Raw genomic sequence first — 23,316 nt, 5'->3', positions numbered from 1 at the left:
TAATAACCTCCATACACAGTGTTTAGGCTATTTGGTTAAGTTGCATTTTGAACAGAAGGGACCACAGTCAGCTTTTATAAAAAAAAAAACAAAAAACAAAAAAAAAAAACAACTAGAGTGTATTTTACTGACTCGCTGCACATAAATAACACAATTTTAATTGTCTACATTTTGAACAGGAGAGACTCCTGGCAGCTTAAAAAGCAAAACATTGACATTAGAGTGCATTAAACAAGTCAGCAAAATATTTCCCAGACTATGCACAATATTAATGCACTTTTACCAGCCCGCAGTATATTGTGGAAAGACCAGGCAGGTGTTACATAAAAAAAAGTTTTAGACTGCAGTATTTCAGACTATTTCAGAGAGACAATATCCGCAAATATTCTGCATTAAAGGAGAATAGAAAGCTGAAAATGGGAGAAAAGTGCATAATTTAGCCTGCATGAAGCACCGTAAATTTTATATCTGAAGAGCAGCTGTATGAACACTACATGTCACCATTGCATTGCCAGAGCAGCAATATACACCGCAAACATTAAAGTGATACTAAATGCGCACTGTTTAATTTACATTATCTCTTCCTTTTCTGTATGTGGATGATGGCACTGTAATTATTTTATTAAAAAAAAAAAAAAAAAAAACAAGTACCTTTTTTCCTAATTGATATACAGCTGTCACATGACGCAGCTCTTTCCCAGCCTGTCTGCAGGAAAACAGTGGCAGGAGGAACTTCTGGTCCTCTGCTACTGGTCACATGTTCAAAATAAAAAAAAAAAAAAAAAAACACCCTTTGGAATACAGGGTACAAATAAATAAATAATATTGATAAACTATTTTAAATTGTCATAGAAATATATATTTGAATTTAAATCTTTATTATTTTTTGGCAATAACATGGTGTGGGCGGATTTCTGACAGTCACACCCTTCCAGCCTGTGTCTTAGAATAACAGGGAGGTTAATCCTCCATCAATCAAGATGTAATTTCCCACCCCCATTTTGTTAAGCTTGTTAGTGGGCATGGAGGAAGGAGGAGGAACTGGCCTGCCATTTAGCACAGTGTATAACATGTGTAACTCTTTAGTCACATTGGCTGCTGAAATGTGATAGGAAGGATATGCTTAGGGTAGAAAACTCACTGTAAACTGAGCATGTGCAGAGCTGTGAAAAATCCCCAAGTGCAGTGGGGACATGGACAGAAGTGGGAGATAGAGAACAGCAGGATCAATCAGGTTTTTTGCAGAATACAGAAAACAAATCTTATAGTGACTGCGTGAGTATGAACAGCATGGAATACACCATTTATTGATGGTTTTTAATGATGTGGGTTTATTGACACTTATGCCGCATACACATGACCGGATTTGCCATCGGAATAAACTCCGAAGGTTTCTCCGACGGAACTCCAATGGAATTCCATTCAAGCGGTCTTGCCTATACACAGTCAAACCAAAGTCCGACCAAAGTCCGACCGTCCAGAACGCGGTGACGCACAGCACATACGACGGGACTAGAAAAAGGAAGTTCAATGGCCAGTAGCCAATAGCTTCCGTCTCGTACTTGATTCAGAGCATGCGTCTTTTTTGGTCCGTCGGAACAGCATATAGATGAGCGGCTTTCTCATAGGAATTGGTTCCGTCGGAAATATTTAGAACATGTTCTATTTCTAGGTCCGTCAGAATTTTCGAAAATAAAAAAAGTCCGATGAGGCACACACATGATCGGAATAGACGATGAAAAGCTTCCGTCTGACTTTTTCTGTCGGACATTCCGCTCGTGTGTACGCGGCTTTAGGTGTGGCCCTGAAATTACCCTGCATAAAAAACTTCCCAAATTTGCTAGCTGAGAAGCAACTGTGGAAACATTAACTGTGGCACTACAATCCATTGATCGACTTTGGTACAACCAGCCTGTTGAATTTTTTGGGATGCAATTACTGCCAGCGGCTATAGCAGCGCGATGCGCAGTTTCAGTACATTGCACTGTGTACAATTCTTTTTAAACCTATATTGAGGGTGTTCTAGTATACCCTTAATTCAAGTGCAATGCAATGGGGTGTGGTGACCTGTGGTGCCACCCGATGCACCAAGGAAAAATGCAGCATGTCTACGCATATACACACACCTTGGATATGTGTGGCTGTGGGGTGTGGAACGCCTCCATTCATATCAATGTGAACTTGCTGCAAATGTGCCACACGCCTATGGCGTTTACAACGTGTTTGAGATAGGTTAAGACTAATGGGCCAGGAACGTGCACATAAGGGTAAGCTTTCCCAACCTGTACAGAAAAGCGCTGCACCTAAAGCGATAGTAAAGTTCAGGATAGAGAAAAAAAAAGTTCTCCCTGCAAGGTAAAGCCATAATGTTGAATAATCAGATTCGCCCCTTTTTAACACATGAATCCACCAAGCTCCTCATTCACTCCCTCGTTATCTCTCGCCTTGACTATTGCAACTCCCTTCTCATTGGCCTGCCTCTCTATAGGCTCCTCCCCTCTTCAATCTATCATGAATGCTGCTGCCAGACTTATCCACCTTACCAACCGCTCAGTGTCTGCCAACCCTCTACTCCAATCCCTACACTGGCTCCCAATCACCCAGCGAATTAAATTCAAAATACTAACCACAACATACAAAGCCATTCACAACTCTGCCCCGAGCTACATCCCCAATCTTGTCTCCAAATACCACCGAAACCATCCTCTCCGTTCTTCTCAAGACCCCCTACTCTCAAGCTCTCTCATCTCCTCCTCCCATGCTCGTCTCCGGGATTTCTCCAGAGCCTCTCCCATCCTCTGGAACTCCCTACCTCCATCTATCTGGCTATCCCCTACTCTTGCTACCCTCAGACGATCCCTAAAAACTCATCTCTTCAGGAAAGCCTATCACGTCTCCAACTAATCTCCTACCACTTCCAGCAGCTCATTCCCCACAGTTACAACCTTTTGTACCACCTGCCCCACCCTAATAGATTGTAAGCTCTTCTGAGCAGGGCCCTCTTAATCCTCTTGTATTTTATTGTATTATAACTGTATTGTCTCCCTTTTATATTGTAAAGCACTGCGTAAACTGTTGGCGCTATATAAATCCTGTATTATTATAATAATTGAATGGCTGAGCCTTGATGAAGCTGCAGCTTGGAGCTCAGAAGGACCGGTACAGGTATGCCGCTCCTTCAGAGTGCATGTGCCAGTAATGTCACTGGCTGCTGCTTACTAGAATATCTCCTGAACACTGCACGTTTAGGAGATATTCATTTAACCTACAGGTAAGCTTTATTATAAACAGTACAAACAAAGGGCAACTGCCCCGCCTATAACTGGCCTTAACAGCAAGGAGCACATGGAAGGGCGACACATGTAAAAAAAAACCAAAGAAAAATTCCCAGCTCAACTTACCAGCCAGCCTGCAACAAATCAAATTGTCCTGTCTAACAGTTCACATTAAAAACAGGGGATGAGTTTGCACACATTTGCAGATACATGTGTAAGCTGCAGAGGCCACATCACCCTAGTGTTATCTGTGCACTGGTGTGCAGTCATGTTGGAACAGGAAGGGGCCATCCCCACAAGGTTGGGAACATAAAATTGTCCAAAATGCCTTGGTATGCTGACACCTTAAGAGTTTCCTTCAACGGAACTAAGGGGCCAAGTCCAACCCCTGAGAAACAACCCCACACCATAATCCCCCCTCCACCAAATAATTTGGACCAGTGCACAAAGCAAGGTCCATAAAGACATGGATGAGCAAGTTTGGGGTGGCCTGCACAGAGTCCTGACCTCAACCCAATAGAACACCTTTGGAATGAATTAGAGCAGAGACTGCGAGCCAGGCCTTCTCGTCCAACATCAGTGCCTGACCTCACAAATGCGCTCTCATAGACACACTTCTAAACCTTGTGGACAGCCTTCCCAGAAGAGTTGAAGCTATTATAGGTGCAAAGGGTGGGCCAATTCAATATTGAACCTTAGGGACTAAGACTGGGATGCCATTAAAGTTCATGTGTGTGTAAAGGCAGGCGTCCCAATACTTTTGGTAATATAGTGAATGTGGACCGGGGCTTAGAAAATATTACTAGCTGGTGTTCTGTCAGAATACTGCTACCCATCAGGCAGCAGCGGACATCTTCTTACACCCAGGCAAGTCTTCAATTTCATACTTATTTTAGCAGTAAACTCACCTTATATACCCAAATACAGTATTTTTAAAATCTGTGACACTGTTTTGATGTTGCATTTTAAAAGCAGCGACAAGCCTGCATTTAGAAGGTGGCGACGGCCATCTTGCTACACCCCGCACTGCTCAGCGCCAAACTGATAATCATTTGGCGCTGAGGGACAATTTTTTGACACCCTCACTCGGTCGCGGAGAAATAGTCTATTTCAGTATATAAATTGAGTTTACAGCTAAAATAAGTGTGAAATTCAAGACTTGCCTGGGTGTAGCAACATGTCCGCTGCCGCCTATGTGTTCTGTCAGATTAGGAAACCTATTGAAACACATAGCGGCCATGTTGAAATGCATGGCACATGCGCAATAAGCATTTTTGTTCACAAAGTCACTTCCGTTGCATTTTCTGATGGGTAGTGATATTCTGGTAGAACACTGGCGTGATATTACAAGATTCCAAACGATTTGAAAAACCAAAGCGCCTGCTAGAGTTGCCACCTCATCCCTTTAAAACCAAACACATATTCATTACACAGGTTACTTGGCTTATTAACCGCTTGCCGACCAGCTGCAGTCATTATACTGTGACAAGTCGTCTCTCCTGCGCAAACCGCTGTAGGTGTACATCAGTCTTTGCATAGCATGCCGTGGGAGCGTGTCCGCAGGTCCGGCAAACTCAATGCCTGCTGGAGACCCGCGATCATGGTGTACAGAGGCAGAACGGGGAACTGCCTATGTAAACAAGGCGATTGATTCCCCGTTCTACCAGATGACATGTCAGAGATCTTCTGTTCCAAGTGATCGGGAGCAGTGATCTCTGTCATGTCCCTGGTAGCCCATCCCCCCTACAGTTAGAACACACACAGGGAACACACTTAACCCCTTGATCGCCCCCTAGTGTTACCCCTTCCCTGCCAGTGCCATTTTTACATTGATCAGTGCATTTCTTATAGCACTGATGAATGTAATAATGTCACTGGTCCCCAAAAAGTGTCATTTGGGGTCAGATTTGTCTGCCGCAATGTCACAGTCCCGTTAAAAATCACAGATTGCCACCATGACCAGTAAAACAATAAAAAAATAAATTAAAGTCCCTAAATCTATCCCATAGTTTGTAGACCCGATAGCTTTTGCGCAACCCAATCGATTTACGCCTATTTACCAAAAATATGTAGAAGAATATATGTATTATAGCTGAAAGTGAAAAAAAATATATATTTTTTTTAAATTGGCGCTCTTTTTTTGTTTACAGCGCAAGAAATAAAGACCGCAGAGGTGATCAAATACCACCAAAAGAAAGCTCTATCTGTAGGAAAAAAAGGACGTCAACTTTGTTTGGGAGCCACGTCGCACGACCGCGCAGTCGTCAGTTAAAGCGACGCAGTGCCGTATCCCAAAAATGGCCTGTTCAGGAAGGGGGTAAATCCTTCCGGGACTGAAGTGGTTAAGGCGGTAATTTAATTAATTTAGTGCCTTACCTGCATTAAAGAGGAACTGCAGTCGGCTCACATAATTTGTAATAAAAAAACACGTTTGCCATTCTGAAGCTTCCCTCCAACCACTTTGCATATTATTTTATATATACTGTGATTCTGTACTTGCCAAATATGCTGAAGAAATCTCCCTCCACTAAGTCTGGCTGCATCCATTTTAACTGCGGGCAGCTGAAGCTGCTGCCTGTTTACTTCCTGGATTTACACAGACACACAGAGGCACACCTCCAGCTCTGCAGCTCTCATTGGCCCTCTTATGACTCATACCCCCTCCCTTCCTGTCAAACTCTCGGGAGAGCGAGAGAGAGCTGTGCATGATGTCATAAGCCTAGGCTTTTTTTCCCAGACACGAAACAGGAAGTGGGCTGTATAAGGTATTTACTGACAGAAAAAAAAAATGTTTTGCTATCCAAAGTTAAAACAACAAGGGCAGAAGATTTAAAGTGGAGTTCCACCCATAAAAATAATAATGTGCAGCAAATGACCTAACTAATGACATTTGGACAATTTTTTTTTTATTTATTTACCTTTTAATGCCTGTTGCTATGTGGTCCCTTCTAATCTTCCCCTTCCTCGCAGCGGCTCCTGACGTCATTTCCCTTGGCGCCTCTGCTCGCTACTGACTCCTGGGAGATGTGTGTCATCCTTTCCCAGGAGTCAGTGGGCAGCGCCGAGGGCTAGGTTGCCATAACAACGGGGCGGGCACTTACGACACCGCCGCCCGTCGTGATGGCAACCTGTGTAGTTTCCAGCGCCACTATGTGCTGTTACTGCGCATGCACAAGAATGGGTGGTGCATGCTGGGAATACAACAGCGCCGTATCCAGGAAGAATATGCTTGCGGGCTTCTCCTGCCCACAAGTAAGATGGAAATACCCAAGAAGGCAAAATCAAAGGTATTTTTTCCAATAAAATAATCATAATGACAAGAGTAAGAATTGCTAAATGTGCATTATGCAAGAGTAAGAGTTATTTAAAAAAAAAAAAAAATCAAAGATGTGAGTGGAGCTCCGCTTTAATAGATGGAAAGATATAAAAAATGACTGAAGTTCCATTTTAAATTGGCCCCTGAACCTGTGTAATTAATGTGTTTGGTTTTAATCACTTACCGACCGCTGCATGCCAATATACGTCGGCACAATGGCAGTGGTGGGCACATGGGTGTACCTGTATGTCCCCTTTTATTAGCGGGGCTAGTGGCCGCTTACATCGTAACCGTGCCCGCGAACTTGATGTCCGCCGGTGTCCCGGTGATCGTGTCACGGAGCCGCAGAATGGGGAGATGGCTATGTAAACAAGGCATTTCCCCGTTCTGCCTTGTGACATGACAGAGATCACTGCTTCCCTGTCATCGGGAGCGGTGATCGCTATCATGTGAGTGGAAGTCCATCCCCCCCACAGTTAGAATCACTCCCTAAGACACACTTAACCCCTTGATCGCCCCGTAGTGGTTAACCCCTTCCCTGCCTGCCGGTGTCATTTACACAGTAATTAGTGCATTTTTATAGCACTGATCGCTGTATATAATGAAAATGGTCTCAAAATAGTGTCAAAAGTGTCCGATGTGTCCACCATAATGTCGCTGTCACGATAAAAATCGCAGATCGCCGCCATGTCTAGTAAAAAAAAAAATTATAATAAAAATGGCATAAAACTATCCCCTATTTTGTAGACACTATAACTTTTGCGCAAACCAATCAATATACGCTTGTTGCGATTTTTTTTTTTTTTTTTTACCAAAAATATGTAGAAGAATACATATCGGCCTAAACTGAGGAAAAAAAATGTGTTTTTTTTATATATTTTTGGGGGATATTTATTATAGCAAAAAGTAAAAAAATATTGCTTTTTTTTTTCAAAATGGTCGCTCTTTTTTTGTTTATAGCGCAAAAAATAAAAACCGCAGAGGTGATCAAATACCACCAAAAGAAAGCTCTATTTGTTGGAAAAAAAAGGATGTCCGTTTTGCTTGGCTGCAACGTCGCACGACCGCGCAATTGTCATTTAAAGTGATGCAAGTGCCGTATCGCAAAACGTGCTCTGGTCAGGAAGGGGGGGTAAAATCTGAAGCGATTAAAGGGATGAGGTGACAACCCTAGCGCCCGTAGACGCATCAATAACGCATCCTAACGCTTTAGGCGCAGTAACGGCCATCTGTGATACCTGAAATGTCAAAATGTGTGTAAATGAGCCCCAACAATGACAGTAGGGAGGGGGCTACGACCTGACAAGCTGCTTGAGTTAGACAAGAATAGAAAAGCCCTTTTTTTTTTATTTCACGCCCTCCCGCACGTCTATTGCCGAGGGCACTGGCTGATGAAACCAAGAATCCCTGCGCTACAGCGCCTGTGGAAAAAAAAAAAAAAAAAAAAAAAAAAAAAAAGGCCGGGCCCGGCCGCCCCTCCTTTCTCCTCCTCCAGCGCTGTCACTCAGACGGGCTGCAAGCGGCCGGAAGCGCTGGGAAGATGCAGCCAGCAGCTCGGGCAGCAGTAGGGGAAGGCGGCTAGGCAGCCGAGGGAGCATTACCCCCCCACACACGTATAAAGGAGAGGTGCGGAGAGGCTGGCCTGTGATTGCTGTACATGGAGCTGTACATGGAGGATGTGGCTGGTCCGCAGGGAGGGTTCAGGCTGCAGTAGGAGGGGAAGATCCGTGTGTGTATGTGGGTGTACGAACCGGGCTGGGCAATCATCCTGAGCAGCAATCTATGTGTGTGTCTTGCAGCAAGCAGCTGCTGCAGCATCAGTCTTCCCTGCTGTCACCAGAGGACATGGATGGATAGGAGGGAGGAGGTGCATCCATTAAAGACCACCACCACCGCCTGGCATCACAGCAACACAAGAAGGGGGCCACATCTGCTAGTGGATGTGGGAGAAAAGATAGAGAGGGGAAACGCCTACAGATCTGGGAGATCACAGACGTCTCATCTCTGAGCTCCACATACAAATCTGCCTGCCTGGGACCGCGCTGTCCTCTTCTCTTCTTCCTATGCGCCACACGTAAAAAAAAAACTTTGCAGGATCTCCTGTGCTTTGCAAGGAGACGTTGGGCTCTGCAGATCCTTCATTGCCCAGGACAGGTCCACTTGGATATTTTGGAGCTTTGCCTTTTTGGACCTAGATGGGACGTTGGGTTCACGCTTGACTTTTGACGTTCTTCAAGACAGGTCAACTTGGATTTTTTGGAGCTTCACCTTTGCTTGGGACTACATGAGACGTTGGGCTCTGCGGGTTACTGCTTGTCAGTTAAGTGGGTGACGTTCTTTAAGACAGGTCAGATATAGTGGAGCTTTGTTTTTGCTGGGGCCCTTGGGACTAGATGAGACATTGGGCTCTGCGGGTTACTGCTTGACTGTTAGGTGGGTGACGTTCTTTTAAGACAGGTCAGATATTTTGGAGCTTTGACTTTGCTGCGGCCCCTGGGACTAGGTGACACATTGGGCTCTGCGGGTTCTTTGTTGACTTTTAAGGGGGTGAAGTTCTTCAAGACAGGTCAACTTAGATATAGGGAGCTTCACATTCTGCTGGGGCCCTTGGGACTAGACAAGACATTGGGCTCTGTAGGTTCCTGCTTGACTGTTAAGTGGGCAACGTTCTTTAGGACAGGTCAAATATTTTGGAGCTTTGCCTTTGCTGGGGCCCCTGGGACTAGATGAAACATTGGGCTCTGTGGGTTCTTTCTTGACTTTTAAGTGGGTGACGTTTTTCACAAAAGGTCAATTTGGATACTTTGCTTTAGACAAGAAGTTGGGCTCTGAGGGTTCATGCTTGACACTTTAAGTGGATGACGTTCTTCAAGACAGGTCAACTTGGATATTTTGACGCTTCACCTATGCTTGGGCCCTTTTGTACTAAATAAGTCTAATTGGGCTCTGCAGGTTCTTACTAGCTTTAGACAAGACATTGGGCTCTGAGGTTTCATTTTTCACTTTAAAGTGGGTGACGTTCTTCAGGACAGGTCCACATGGATATTTTTGGCTTTTGAGTAGGTGACGTTCTTCGGGACAGGTCCTCTTGAATATTTTGGAGCTTTTCCTTTGGCTCAGACAAGACTTTGGCCTCTGTGGGTTCATGCTTGACTTTTAAGTGGGTGACATTCTTTAAGACAGGTCAGCTTGGATATTTTGGAGGTTTGAGGCCCTTGGGACTAGATTAGACTTTGGCCCCTGTGGGTTCTTCCTTGACTTTTAAGTGGGTAACATTCTTCAAGACAGGTCAACTTGGATATTGTGGAGCTTTGCCTTTGGCCTAGACGAGACATTAGGCTGTGAGTTTTTTTTCTTTACGTTCTTAGTGACAAGACCCCTTGGATACTTTGGAGCTTTGCCTTCGGGAGGAGGGGGACCTGGGTACTAGATGAGACCTTGGGTTCTTGCCTGACTTTTTTAAGTGGGTGACCTTCTTCAAGACCAAATCTGCTTGGATATCTTTGAGGTGCCGACCATGGCAACGGCCAGCAATATTGTGTCCACATTGGCCAGCAAGACCAAGACTAAGAAGAAACATTTTGTAGCTCAGAAAGTCAAGCTCTTCCGGGCCAGCGATCCTCTGCTCAGTGTCCTGATGTGGGGAGTCAATCATTCGGTAAGGGGGGTTGTCATTATTGATGGATGGGTCTCCTGTACCTTGTTGTGTTTGTCTTTCTGGCTGCCTGCTTGTCCCAGCTGGTGACAGGTCATCTAAATACGTGTGGGACCTGGGCTGATTTTACAGTGTGCTGCCTCTATGGTGGTATCAGGGGATGGATGCTAGCCTTGATTATTGAGCGGTGGTGGTGAGCAGTGTGCAGTAACCCATGGCAAATAGTTGCTACCTTGCATCATGATGAGGGCAGCCGAGGCAGTGCTTGTCATTTGCCTGCTTTGGGTAACTGTACTCCTGTTCATTGCTCCTTCTTTTTTTTTTTTTTTTTTTTTTCCCCCCATCAACCACGGGAATGGGATATTCAGCGGCTAACCAGATTAGGGGGTTATTTCTTTCTGTATTTGCTCATTAGCATATTTATATCTCTGGATGTCTTGTGGTTTTCTCTCAAAGCTTCAATCCTTTTATAAATCACCAATTTTATTGTAGATGGTTCTGGGTTTATTTAATAATTCATTGCACTGAGGAATGATTTGCAATGTTTAACCCAGCACAGCCAGTCATGTTTAAAGTGCCCCTGTAGTGGCAGTACAACGGGTACCTGTGGCTTCTGAATATGACTCCAGGGTGTGCCAAATGCTCCCCTGTGCAATCTTTTCTGAAATCTTTAACAATAGCAGTAGACAACGGTATCCTTAATGGCAATTCTCGGTAGGTTGCTCAGGCATTGCATTGTGGGATGTGCGGTGGAGCCAACGCTATGACTTTCAGAAAGTCGTAGAAGTTTTGACCTCCCGGAGCACAGAGAAGTTTTCATATTGGGGGTATCTGCTGGCGCCTGCTCAGTGTATTAAACCAAGAGGGTCTTACAGGTTCACTTTAATCATTCATTGCAATGAAAATGATTTCTGGTTGGTAGCTGCCAATTCTTTTTTGCCTTTTTGGTGTTAGGATTGTGTGTTGTAAAGTGTATCTTAACCTAGATACAAAAAAAAAATTAATTTGCTACTTTTCAATCCTTAGATGTGGTGGCTGCATTAGTTTTTTTTTTTTTTTTTTTCCTTTTTTCACCTGATGATCCTCCAAGGAGAAGTGGAAGTTAGAGGGTTGAGACAAACCATTTAACACCAACAGCAGTGCTTACAACGGTTTATGTAAAACCTTTATCTCATAATGGAAAAAAAAAACTGTTTTTGATAACTGCTCATGTTAGGCCTGGTTCCATTTCAGCAGTGCTTTTTGCATTTTTGCAGATGTGTGTTTTAATGCGTTTTGCATTTTTTATGTTTAAGTGGATGTAAATCCGAAACAAAACTAAAAAAACCCCTGTAAGACAAAGGCATAATGGGCTAGTATGCATCGCATACTAGCTAATTATGAAATACCTTAGATCTAAGCTGTTGCAGCGGCCCCTGCTGTGACCGGTGACGTGTCTCCCGGCGTTATTTTCAGGTTTGTGGGCTCCAGGCACTGTGATTGGCCCGAAACCGTGATCATGGCACGCTGCTGAAGAAATGGCACGAGCGAGACGTTTCTTCAGTGCCAAGCGCCGATGACGTTAGCGCAATCGTATATATGGTAAATCTCTCCTAAACTGTGCAGGTTTAGGAGATATTTACAGTGCCTAATTATAGGCTTACCTGTAGGTACAAGTGGTGTAACAGGGTTTACAACCACTTCCACTTTAAAGCGGAGTTCAGCCTCCCCTTTTTTTTTTTTTTTTTTTAAGTCAGCAGCTACAAATACTGCAGCTGCTGACTTTTAAAATAAGGACACTTACCTGTCCAGGGACCCGCGATGTTGGCACCTGAAGCCGATCTGTCCCTTGGCTCTCGGGTGCTGCCGCCACCATCTTCGCTAAGGGAATCAGGAAGTGAAGCCTTGTGGCTTCACTTCCCGGTTCCCTACTGCGTATGCGCAACTCGTGCTGCGCGTTCCCACTGGTCCCTGCTGTCTCCTGGGACCAGTGTGTCTCCCAGAAGACAGCAGGGGGGCAGGAAGTGGCGTAGATACCCGTGCCCGGAAGTGGGAACAAGATACCTGTATTAGACAGGTATCTGCTCCCCCCCCCCCCCCCCCGAAAGGTGCCAAATACGACACTGGAGGGGGGGAGGGTTCCGAAAAGCGGAAGTTCCATTTTTGTGTGGAACACCGCTTTAAGTTTTTTTTGGCCAATTTGTTGCTGTGCAGAATAAAAAGCACGAATAGCAGCAAAAATGCACTACATGCTGTACAGCAGCTTCTCCATTGAACCAAAAACGGACTGTTTTGCATTGAAGGCCTGGTTCACACTGATGTGGGGCGGAATTCGCCTCAAATTTTGTGCAGTTTCTGCACTGCATCAAAATCGCACCTTGTTTATGCCAGCTGCTGTGGTTGTGTATGTTAAGTTACGGACACCCCGAAATCTGTTTGTAAAATGCTGTGTGATTTTGCAGAATCAGATCGCGTGGGTGTGAATACCCATGCAATCCAATGCTGGTGCAGCAAAAAAAGGGTCCTGTACGATTTTGGTGCGGATGCAATGTGATTTGAGTCATACAAAATAATGCATGTGGTGCGATACCTGTCCAAATTGCATGCGGTTCCCACACCGCACCAGTCCTGGAAATGTCCCTGGTTCCCCTAGAAACGCTGGCGCTGAAAAAGGATAGATTTGAACGTATCCCATAGGGAACCATGTTGAATGGACTGTAGTGTGTTTCTGCAAAAAATGCATAGGTGCGAGTCAGGCCTTAGAGGACCTTCAGCCAGGTTCCAAAAAATTTAAGTCAGCAGCTACAAAAACTGTCAAGGTTTAACCCTAAACTACGTAGAGTGTTCTTTACTGTAAGAGCGGCAAGGATGTGGAGTTCCCTTCCACAGGCGGTGGTCTCAGCGGGGAGCATTGATTGTTTAAGGAAACTATAGATAAGCACCTGAACAACCGCAACACACAGGGATATACAATGTAATGCTGACATATAATCACACACATAGGTTGGACTTGTGTCTTTTTTCAACATCGCCTACTATGTAACGTGTAATAAACACTCGCCAGGGATCCAGCACTGTCCTCACCCGGGCCGGTTCTTTGTGGGTCTTCAGGTCCCCGGAGCCAGAATGTTGACTGTGGGAAGCTAGCTGTGACTCCTTGGGACTGTGCATGGTTCCACAGTTTCCTGTGACGTGGGCAAACTTCTACTTGGATTACCTTGGTGAAGTGGGAGTGGGTACCTGCCAAAACTAGGTACCTGCCCCCTCCCCCCCCCCCCCCCCCCAAAAAAAATATATGCATTTATTAGTCACTATGTAAAGTCCATCTAACACTACCCTCTCCAAAGGTTGAAAATGCTGCTGTCCACGGGCGGCTACATTCCTCCATACATACAGTGGAGGAGTGAGTGTAGCCACTAAGGAATAGCTAAGGTTCAGGCCGAACACAATGTCATTGTTCAGTTATAGCCATATTATGTCAATGATATCACCACCACCCCCACCCATTTGTTACATGTGGCTGTGGGGTCCTGGTTCACACTGGTGCGGCTTTGAAATCGCACTGCTTCAGCGCAACTTCAAAGCCGCAGATCAGTGCTGATTTCATTGCGGCTTGCAACTTAATTTAACAGAAGCCTATGCAAGTCGCAATGAAATCGGAAGAAAAAGTAGTGCCGGGACCTTTTTCATGATCGCTGCGACATAAGTGGTTCCATTGCCGGCAATGGGGTGCAACTTGTCATGCGATTTGGAACTGTCATATCGCACCGGTGTGAACGAGAGCTGGTGGTCACACCTGATCCTGAGCTTTCTGAATAGCGATGTGCTCTGGTTCCAAAGATATTAGCGGGCCCAGTGTCCACTGCAGACGTCAGAGCTGCTTTGCACAGTTCTGCAGAGTATTTGAGGAAATCTATATTTGTTTTACAGCTTTCAGTTCTGTCTCTGCTCCAAAGATAACCTGGTGTTTCCTCTTATCTGTATAATACAAAAGGGCTGGGAAGTAGCACATTGGCAGCCGTGTCCAGGTTAGACGCGCTCAGTGGTCTGTGTGTGTATGCTGCAGGTTGGTTGCACAGCGATGGGATCTTGATGACATTGAGAACCAGGAGGTGATTTAAAGGGTTAGGTCACCTTTACCAATAAAACTGCCTTTGCAGGTAGGGGGTGCCTGTAGATAAAAATTTAAACTGTGCAGTTTTGACCAAAGTTAAATAATGTTTTAGTTTATAGGTGTATGCCATTTATGTCTCTCCTGAAGTCTGGCTGAAAAACTCCGAGAGGTGGAATCGCCCCCTCCTGCCCTGTTCTTAAGACACTACCATCCGATTCAGAGATGCTGTGATGGAGGAGATGGTGGACTACATGTGTGGGGGTTTCAGAGCTCACTCCTGTGGTGGTAGGAGTGAGCAGTAACTGCTGGGAGTGTCTTGGCAACATCCTAGCAACAAGGCAGACAGAATGATGCCATATCTGGGAGTTTTTCATTCAGGCTTCAGGAGGTAAGTAAATGGCCTACACCTATAGCAACAACATTATCCAATTTGAAGTTATATTGAAGGCATTTTTAAAATCATAAACATGTCACATTTACCTGCTGTGGTTTTGCACAGAGCAGCCCCGATCCTTCTTCTCTGGTCACCCGCTGGGCTCCTGGCCCCTCCCTCCTGCCGGGTGCCCCCAGAGTAAGCAGATTGCAATGGGCACACCCAAGCAGGCTCGCTCCTAAGCCACTGTTCTGCATGTGCATTTACACACACAGAGCTGCGGCTCAGCCCTGCTCCTCCCTCTTTCATATTGGCTCACTGGCAGTGATTGACAGCAGCTGGAGCCAATGGCAATTAGCAAAAAGAGAAAAGGGAAAGTCCCTGGAGAGCCGAGGCTCTTGTGCACCTCGCTGAATTGCAATGAGGTTCAGGTAAGTATTGGGGGGGGGATAGAAGCATAGAATGTATGAAGGTAAAAAAAAAGGTAAAAAAAAACCTTCAGCCTTTACAATCACTTTAAGCCAGAGCTCACAGCTTGTTTTTATCTACAGACACCCCTTACCTGCATACAGTGCCTTGAAAAAGTATTCATACCCCTTGCAATTTTCCGCACTTTGTCATGTTACAACCAAAAACGTAAATGGATTTTGTGTGATAGATCAACAAAAAGGGGCACATAATTGTGAAGTGGAAGGAAAATGATAAATGGGTTTTCAAACTTTTTTACACATATGTGAAAAGTGTGGTGTACATTTTGTATTCAGCCCCCCTGAGTCAATACTTTGTAGAAACACCTTTTGCTGCAATTACAGCTGTAAGTCTTTTTGGGGAAGTCTCTACCAGCTTTGCACATCTAGAGAGTGACATTTTCACATTCTTTGCAAAATCGCTCAAGATCTGTCGGATGGAGAGCGTCTGAACAGCAATTTTCAAGTCTTGGCACAGATTGTCTGTCCCCTAATCTACATGCAGGGCGCCGGTGCGTGGATTTCAATGGGGCTTTTTTTGTTTTGTTTTTAAAGCACCGGATTAGAGCCTGAGGCTCTAATTGGCTTAAAAAATTGGTGGGCTTGCGGCGCAGAGCACTGCGTCTCCCTCAAAATATTAAAGGGGTTGTAAAGCCTCAGGCTTTTTCCACTTAATGCATTCTATGCATTAAGGGGATAAACCTTCTGTGCTGCAGCACCCCCCCAGAGACCCCCTTTTTCTTACCTAAGCCGATCGTTCCAGGGACAAGCCCAGTAGCTCCAGCCACTGTCTCGGGTCCTCATTGGATAGATTGATAGCAGCAGAAGCCATGGGCTTCCAGCTGCTGTCAATCAAATCCGGTGATATGGGAGCCAGGGCCAGGGCCGAATCCTGCTGTCTGTGTCAATGGACGCATGTGTGAGTGCAGCCTTAATGCTCTTAGACCCCTTTCACACTAGAGGTGTTTTTTGGCTAAAAATAGCACCTGAAAAAAATGCCTCCCCTGTAGCCCCAGTGTGAGAGCCCGAGTGCTTTTACACTGGAGTGGTGCGCTTGTAGGACGTTAGAAAAAGTCCTGCAAGCAGCATCTTTCGGGCGGTGCGGGAGCAGTGTGTACAGCACTCCTCCACTACCCCTGCACCGCTGCCGAACCGCCTGGAAAGCATTTCGGCAGCTGCGTTTTGCGGGTGCTTTTAACCCCTTTCTTCGGCTGCTAGCTGGGGTTAAAAGCGACCTGCTAGCAGCCGAAAAGCGCTGCTATTACAGTGGTAAAGCGCCGCTAAAATTAGCAGCGCTTTACTGCCAACGCCCCCACCGCCCCAATGTGAAAGTAACCTTAAAGTAATTGTAAAGTTTTTGTAATTTAAAAAAAAAATGCCATACTTGCCTCCTCTGTGTAGTGGTTTTTGCACAGAGCACCCCGAATCCTCCTCTTCTTGGGTCCCTCTTCACTGTTCCCCAAGCAACTTGCCATGAGGGCACCTGAGCCGAACTGCAGCTCTGTGTGTGTCTTTTCTCTTTTTTTTTCTCTCTTTTTTTTCCTCCTTTTTTTTCCTCCTTTTTTTTCTCTCTTTTTTTTTCTCTCTTTTTCTCTCTTTTTTTTCTCTCTTTTTTTTCTCTCTTTTTTTTCTCTCTTTTTTTTTTCTCTCTTTTTTTTTTCTCTCTTTTTTTTTTCTCTCTTTTTTTTTTTCTCTCTTTTTTTTTTCTCTCTTTTTTTTTTCTCTCTTTTTTTTTTTTTTTTCTCTCTTTTTTTTTTTTTTTTTCTCACACAAGGCTTTTTAATTTAATGCAATGAAATAAAAACTTCTGCCTTTACAACTCCTTAAATTGAGACAAGTACACACTATAGAGGGATATGCTTTGTTCAAATTTTATAGAAAATAGTCTGTGCAGTAGATGCTAAGAAATAAAACTGCAGTTTTGTAAAGTGTTCATTACTTTTTATTGTCAGACCGGTAGGCCATTTTGGCCCCCTAGAAGGCTGGCCTAAAAACTTGGTTAGGAATCCCCATGTCCTGCTAGGACATGAAGACCACGCTCACTCTCCACATTACAGAAGTGTAAACCTGCACAGGGCAGTACTAAAAGCTGATACCAAGTCAGATTCAGGTACCTAATGTTCTTCCTCTCCATGGAGACTCTAGTTCACCGGCTGTCATACTGGTGCAATAGTGTCAGTAGTTTGAATCGTGGAGCGGAAACCAGTATGCAGATCAGGTAATAAATACCACTGATGATCATGTGTACGAATTGATTTCACTTGCACCCCTAAGGTGATCCCGTATCTGCGTTCATACACGTGTCCTAATAGAGTGTGTGCTTTTCCTGCCGTTTCAAATCCTGGAGTGTCACCCGTGAAAGTTTAATCTGATTAGTGGATTATAAGAAATATGATCGCTGCTTGCAGATGGCTGTGGCAATGAAACTTTTTAAATATAATTTTTTTTTTTTTTTTTTTTACTTGCCCTTCCTGTGAATTGAAGAAGAACTTGTAAATGTATAGAACATTGTACTAAATTCCACATTCCTAGAACTGAGATTGAATGTTTCCCCCCTCATCTTCCAGGACAGCTACTTGAGAGATGATTGGCTCTGCCCTGTACAGGAAACATAAATCGGACACAATTTAAAAAGCCCCTTCCTCTCCTCTGACCCTCAGTTGTTGTGTTTCCAGACCCTCCAGTAATGTTTGTGGTTTTTTTTTATAGGTCTGGTAACTGTGGTTGGTGGACCCCCCTTCTGTGGTGATATTCAGGATTGGTTGTGGCCATGTCTGGGGTGTTTTTCTATGTTTTTAGACCAAGAAGGGCCCCCTGTATGTATTGGGTTACTTGCCTCCCTGGTGGTTTAGCAGTGGCAACTCCCTTCCAGGTCCATTGTCTATCTGTGTGGAGAGGCATCTTCCTTGTGTCTTCCCCGCATTGGGTGTACCAAAATGGCGCCAGAGGACTTCCGGTGACGCGGCAAGATAACGCTGGAACCGGAAGTGACATGACGTACTTCTGAGTCGCTGTTTTCTTAAAGGATCTCAGCGTGGTACAATGCAGGGGACTCGCTGCTTTGGAAACAGTCTGCCAGACGCAGGGCAGGCTAGTTTAGCAGTGCAGTGGCGGCCAGAGGAGTTTCACCAGCCGGCCTACGTTCTCTTCTATGGAACTTGAGGACAGGACTGAGGATGGAGCACCCGCTCTCATTGAGCCAGCGGTGGCATCTGGGTCCAATACTGCCCCCAAGCTAAGCCCTTGTCTGTGAATAAAGAGCTACTGCTGCAGGGGGGTCTGTATAAACCTTTTTTATGGTTTTGTTTTCTGTGTTTTTTTTTTTTTTTTTTTTTTTTTTTTCCTAGGTTGACAAACCTATAAAGAAAAAATGTGGGGACTGTAGAGCTAGGCTTTCTGATAGTTGTAAGACACTATTTTGTGAGGATTGTATTCCATCAAAGGCAGGTTCTGGGTCTACTGCCTCTTTTAAGGAGTTGATGACTTCTATGAAGGAGGTAGTGGCCTCTTTTCGGTCCTTTAACGACAGAGTAGCTGGGCTAGGGCCTTCCACTTCTAAACCTGTGACTTCTTTTAGTATCAAAGACCAGTAGTTCACGTAATGTTTCTGATTTGGAAGAAGGTGAGAATCCGGTATCTACATCTGCATGTATCAGAGGATGAGGATACTGGTATCTTTTTTTCCATTTGAAGATATTGACAGACTATTAATTGAGATGCCTCAGCAAGCCCAATCTGTTCAGGATAAAATGTACGGAGGTCTGCAAGGACGGAAAACTAGGTCTTTTCCTGTGCATCATTCACTCAAGGACGTGATCCTTTTCACAATAACAAAAGGTTGTTCCAGTCTAGAGGACACAAGAGATGGTTTCTCTTTCAGTCCGATTTTGAGGAAGTTTTTTCAAATGTCCTAGATTAGATGCTCCTATGTCACAAGTATCTAAAAAGTCAGATCTTTCATTTGAGGACTCTGGAGTCCTTAAAGCGCAGATGGATAGGAAGGCTGACTCTTTATTACGTAAGGCCTGTGATGCCTCTGCCTTTTCTTTAGGACCAGCTGTAGCATCCATCTATGTTGCTAGGAATTTAGATGTGTGGGTCCAACGTCTGGATGACCTTCTCTCCTCCAACACCCCCATAGAGGAGATCAGGGATTCTCTACCCCTTATTGCCAAGTCAGTTGCTTTTTTGGCTGATGTGGCAGCAGATTCTCTAAAATCTGTGGCCAGAACTTCAGCACTCATTAATTCAGCTAGACGGGCCATCTGTTTGAAATCTTGGGAAGGTGATCTAGTCTCCAAGATTAAACTCTGCGGCATACCCTTTGAGCGCAAACTCTCTTATTCGGTTCTTCCTCAGAGGAAGTCCTAGCTCGTTCCTCCGAGAAGAGTAAACGGTTTCCATCTTCTCAAAAGAATAAGCCCCAGAATAAGAGTGGCTTTCAGAACAAGTCCATTTTAAGGGTAACAGGCAAAGAAATGGTCTTTTAACAAAGACAAGCAAAAAGAGGGGGCACTCTTTGCTTCTTCAGCCCCTACCAAAAATCCCCAGTGACGCCAGAGCAGAAGTTTGAGGGAGATTGTCCCATTTCATCAAGGAATGGGCAGAGATTTCCAGCAATCCTTTTATCCTCCAAATGATAGAGGTTACAGGTTGGAATTCAAAAGCCCCCCACCCCAGAGGTTTTTTCTTACCCATCTGCCGAGGGACCAAAAGAGACGGCAAGCCATGGTGAATCTGATTGCGATGTGGGAAACAGAGGGTGTTATTTCTCCCATTCCAGAAGATCAAAAATTCAGAGGATTTTATTCTCACGTCTTTCTGCTAAGGAAGGCTACCGACGGGTTTTGGATGGTCATCAATTTAAGCATCCTGAACAGATTCATAGTCTACAGACGATTCCGGATGGAAAACATTTATTCTGTAAGTAATCTTTTATTACAAGGAGTGTTCATGGTAACCCTGGATCTTCAGGACGCTTATCTTCATGTACCAATCTGCCAGAGTCATCAAAAGTTCCTTAGATTTGCACTTCTCATGGAGAACGGTCCAAGTTATTGGCAGTTCAGAGCCCTCCCTTTTGGTCTCTCGGCAGCACCAAGGATTTTCATGAAAATCATGGCCGAAGTCATGGTCTATTTTCGGATACAGAGGGTATCAAACGTTCCATATTTAGACGATTTTTTGGTCTTTACCCGAGAGAAAGAGAGCCTTGTTCAGAATCTACAATTGATCTTACAGACCTTTCAGAAATTGGAGTGGAAGGTCAATCGGCAGAAGTCTTGCCTGGTTCCCTCCCAGAGCATGCCCTTTTTAGGTTACCTAATAGACACTGTTGCCCAAAAGATTAATCCTCCGGAAGAAAAGATTTTAAAGATTCTTCTCTCCATGCAGAACTTCAGGTTGCTCCCACAGGCCTCCCTTCGTCAGATCATGCAGTTATTGGGCTTAATGACTGCAGCCATTCCAGGGGTGCCATGGGCCCAATTGCATTCCAGGCCCCTTCAGGCGTTTTTTCTGCGTCATTGGGATTGCAGAAAAAGCTTTTGAATCAGCTCATACAGCTTCCAAGAGAGGATTTTCTCAATCTGTCCTGGTGGGAGCAGCAGGAACATCTGCAGGGAGGGAAGGACTGGGCACAGAATTCCCCAATGAAAAATTACTACAGATGCCAGCCTGTGGAGCTCACTCAGGGGCCTGGCTGCCAGAGGAGGCATGTCACTCATTAAATTTCAGAGAACTGTTAGCAGTGGGGAAGGCATTAGTTGCTCTGAAGGAGAGGGTCAATTCAAAGGACCTGTTGATTTTTTTCAGACAAGGACCGTGGCATACCTAAACAAGCAAGGGGACACTCGCTCAGATAATCTTCTATTGTTAACCCAGCAGATTCTGCCCTGGACAGAGAATAATGTCTCTTCAATCAGAGCGGTGCACATCAGTGGTTCAGCGAATGTTCTGGTGGACTATCTGAGCAGAATAAATATCAGTGCCGGCAGTCGGGAACTGAATCAAGACACAATCCAGGAGATCGTGTAAAGTGGGGTGTTCCCAGAGTGGATCTTTTTGCATCCAGTCTCAACAAGAAACTACCGGTTTTCTTTTTGCTGGAAAGAGAGACAGAGTCCTTAGGGACAGATGCACTCTCCTACCCGTGGAATTTCACTCTAGCCTATGCATTTCCTCTTACCGCTGGTAGTTCGGCAGATCAAGCAGAAATTATCCTGATTGCCCCTTGGTGGCCCAGGAGGAGTTTGTTCTCCTTGCTAAGAGCTCTCTCAATAGAACCCCGGCCCCTGCCGGAGTGGAGGAATTTTCTCCGTCAGGGGCCGGTGCTCCATCCAAACCCTCAGACCTTCCATTTGACAGCCTGGCGGCTGAGCGGCGCATCCTACAGCTAAGGGGGTGTTCAGAGAGCGTTAAGATTATCCTGGACAGCCGTACATTAGTCACAAGAAAAATCTATGGGAAAGTTTGGAAAACGTTTGTTTCCTGGCAGAAGAAGACAGGAATAGATTCTTTTTCTACTCCCTATGTATTAGATTTTTTTTAGAGGTAAGTGGAGAAAGGACTTTCTGTCAGCACCCTTAAGGTTCAGGTTGCTGCCCTGTCTGTTTGCAGAAAAAAGACTAGCTGAGGACCCTTTGGTCAGGAGGTTCCTTTCAGCCAGAACTTAGGAGTACACCCAGGTAAACAGATTCCTCCCTGGGATCTGTCCTTGGTATTAAATGCTCCTTTTGAGCCATTGCATGAGGCCTCTCTGAAATTGATTTCCTTAAAGATTACCTTTCTTTTGGCTATAATGTCAGGGAGAAGAATTTTTGATCTAGAGTCCCTTTCCTGTAAGGACCCTTTCCTGAGGATTTTAGAGGACAGAGTAGTGATTAGGCCCGATCCTTTGTACTTACCCAAAGTTGTTTTCACAGGTCCCAGGAGGTAGTGCTTCCTAGTTTTTGTTCCTCCCCCAAGAATGCGGAAGAGGAAAGATTTAGATTTTTGGACGTGAAAAAGATGCCTTCTGCTTTAACTAGAAAGGTCTAGTGAGTTTAGGAGATCCTCCCAACTCTTAGTGTTCAGTGGCCCCAAGAAGGGGGACCAAAGCATCTAAAAGTTCCATTTCCAGATGGATTAGGGAAGCATCCCTCCTTCCAGAGTTAGAGCTCATTCAACGACATCTTTGGCCGTGTCATGGGCAGAAAGAGCAGGAGCATCATGAGAAGAAATTTCTAAAGCTGGTGTCTGGTCCTCCTCTCATGCGTTCATCAAGCATTATAGAGTCCAGATGCTCTCCAGCCAGGACCTCTCCTTTGGTAGGAAAGTGCTTCAGGCTGTCGCCCCCCCCCATCCCCCCCCCCCCCCCCCCCCCCGAGGTATAGAATCTTGCTTATCCTCAAGTAGCTGTCATGGAAGATGAGGGGGGGGGAAACCCCGTTAGACTTACCGGTAATGGTATTTCCATGAATCTTCCAGGAGAGCGTCTATATTTCCACCCTATTCTGTATTCACTTGTCTCCTTTTGTTTACCTGGTGGTGGTGGTGTTTAAGTGAGTTTCTGTTATTCCTCTGCCAAGTGCACTTTTGGTGGAGGTTTACTTGATCTTCTAACAACTGAGGGTCAGAGGAGAGGGGGGGGCCTTTTAAGTTAAAAAAAATAACATTAAAAAAAATAAGTAATTTCACTGGCCAGAATAATAAACGCCCAAACACTTGATGTGTCTAAATGCATTTACCGGCGTCAAGAGTTTTTCTGCTAAAACACTGCTGCCTGGTGGTAAGTCGTCTAGGAGAGATGACCACACGCCCTGTGTGCACGAGGACTTACTGTTTAGCTTATTTATAAATGATGCAGCATTTAAGATTAAAGTACACTTTCCATGTTTGCAGGTGACACCGAGCTATGTAGTGTAATCCAATCAGTGGAAGATTCTCCAGTTTACACGCTGACCTAGACATTCTGGATGATTGGGCTTCTACAATGGCAAATAAGGTTCAGTGAGGGGGCATGTCAGCTTATGCATGTGAGGGCTGAACATATAGAAGGGGCAAAACTTAGGCAAGCCATAGATCAGTGGTGTCACTCTCTATTTCATTGGAGCCGCACCAGCATTATGGTGGTTCCCAAAGGGGACGGTTTTATCTG

At 44.9% G+C, this 23,316-nt stretch overlaps 1 protein-coding gene across 1 annotated transcript in view; it reads left to right on the top strand.

The window, feature by feature from the left end:
- Positions 1-8,050: 8,050 nt before the first annotated feature.
- LOC141144264 (phosphatidylinositol 5-phosphate 4-kinase type-2 alpha) overlaps positions 8,051-23,316 on the top strand; it is a 196,642-nt gene continuing 181,376 nt past the window's right edge. The window contains exon 1 of the mRNA XM_073629764.1: positions 8,051-10,249. Within this exon, the coding sequence (XP_073485865.1) occupies positions 10,109-10,249 (141 nt within the window). The 5' untranslated portion in view covers positions 8,051-10,108. The remainder of the gene's footprint in view (positions 10,250-23,316) is intronic.

Source organism: Aquarana catesbeiana, linkage group LG05 (assembly GCF_042186555.1).
Source record: "Aquarana catesbeiana isolate 2022-GZ linkage group LG05, ASM4218655v1, whole genome shotgun sequence".
In the NCBI taxonomy this organism is placed as follows: domain Eukaryota; kingdom Metazoa; phylum Chordata; class Amphibia; order Anura; family Ranidae; genus Aquarana; species Aquarana catesbeiana.
The sequence above is the reverse complement of the archived record's forward strand: the minus strand, read 5'-3'. Positions and strand labels throughout refer to the sequence as shown.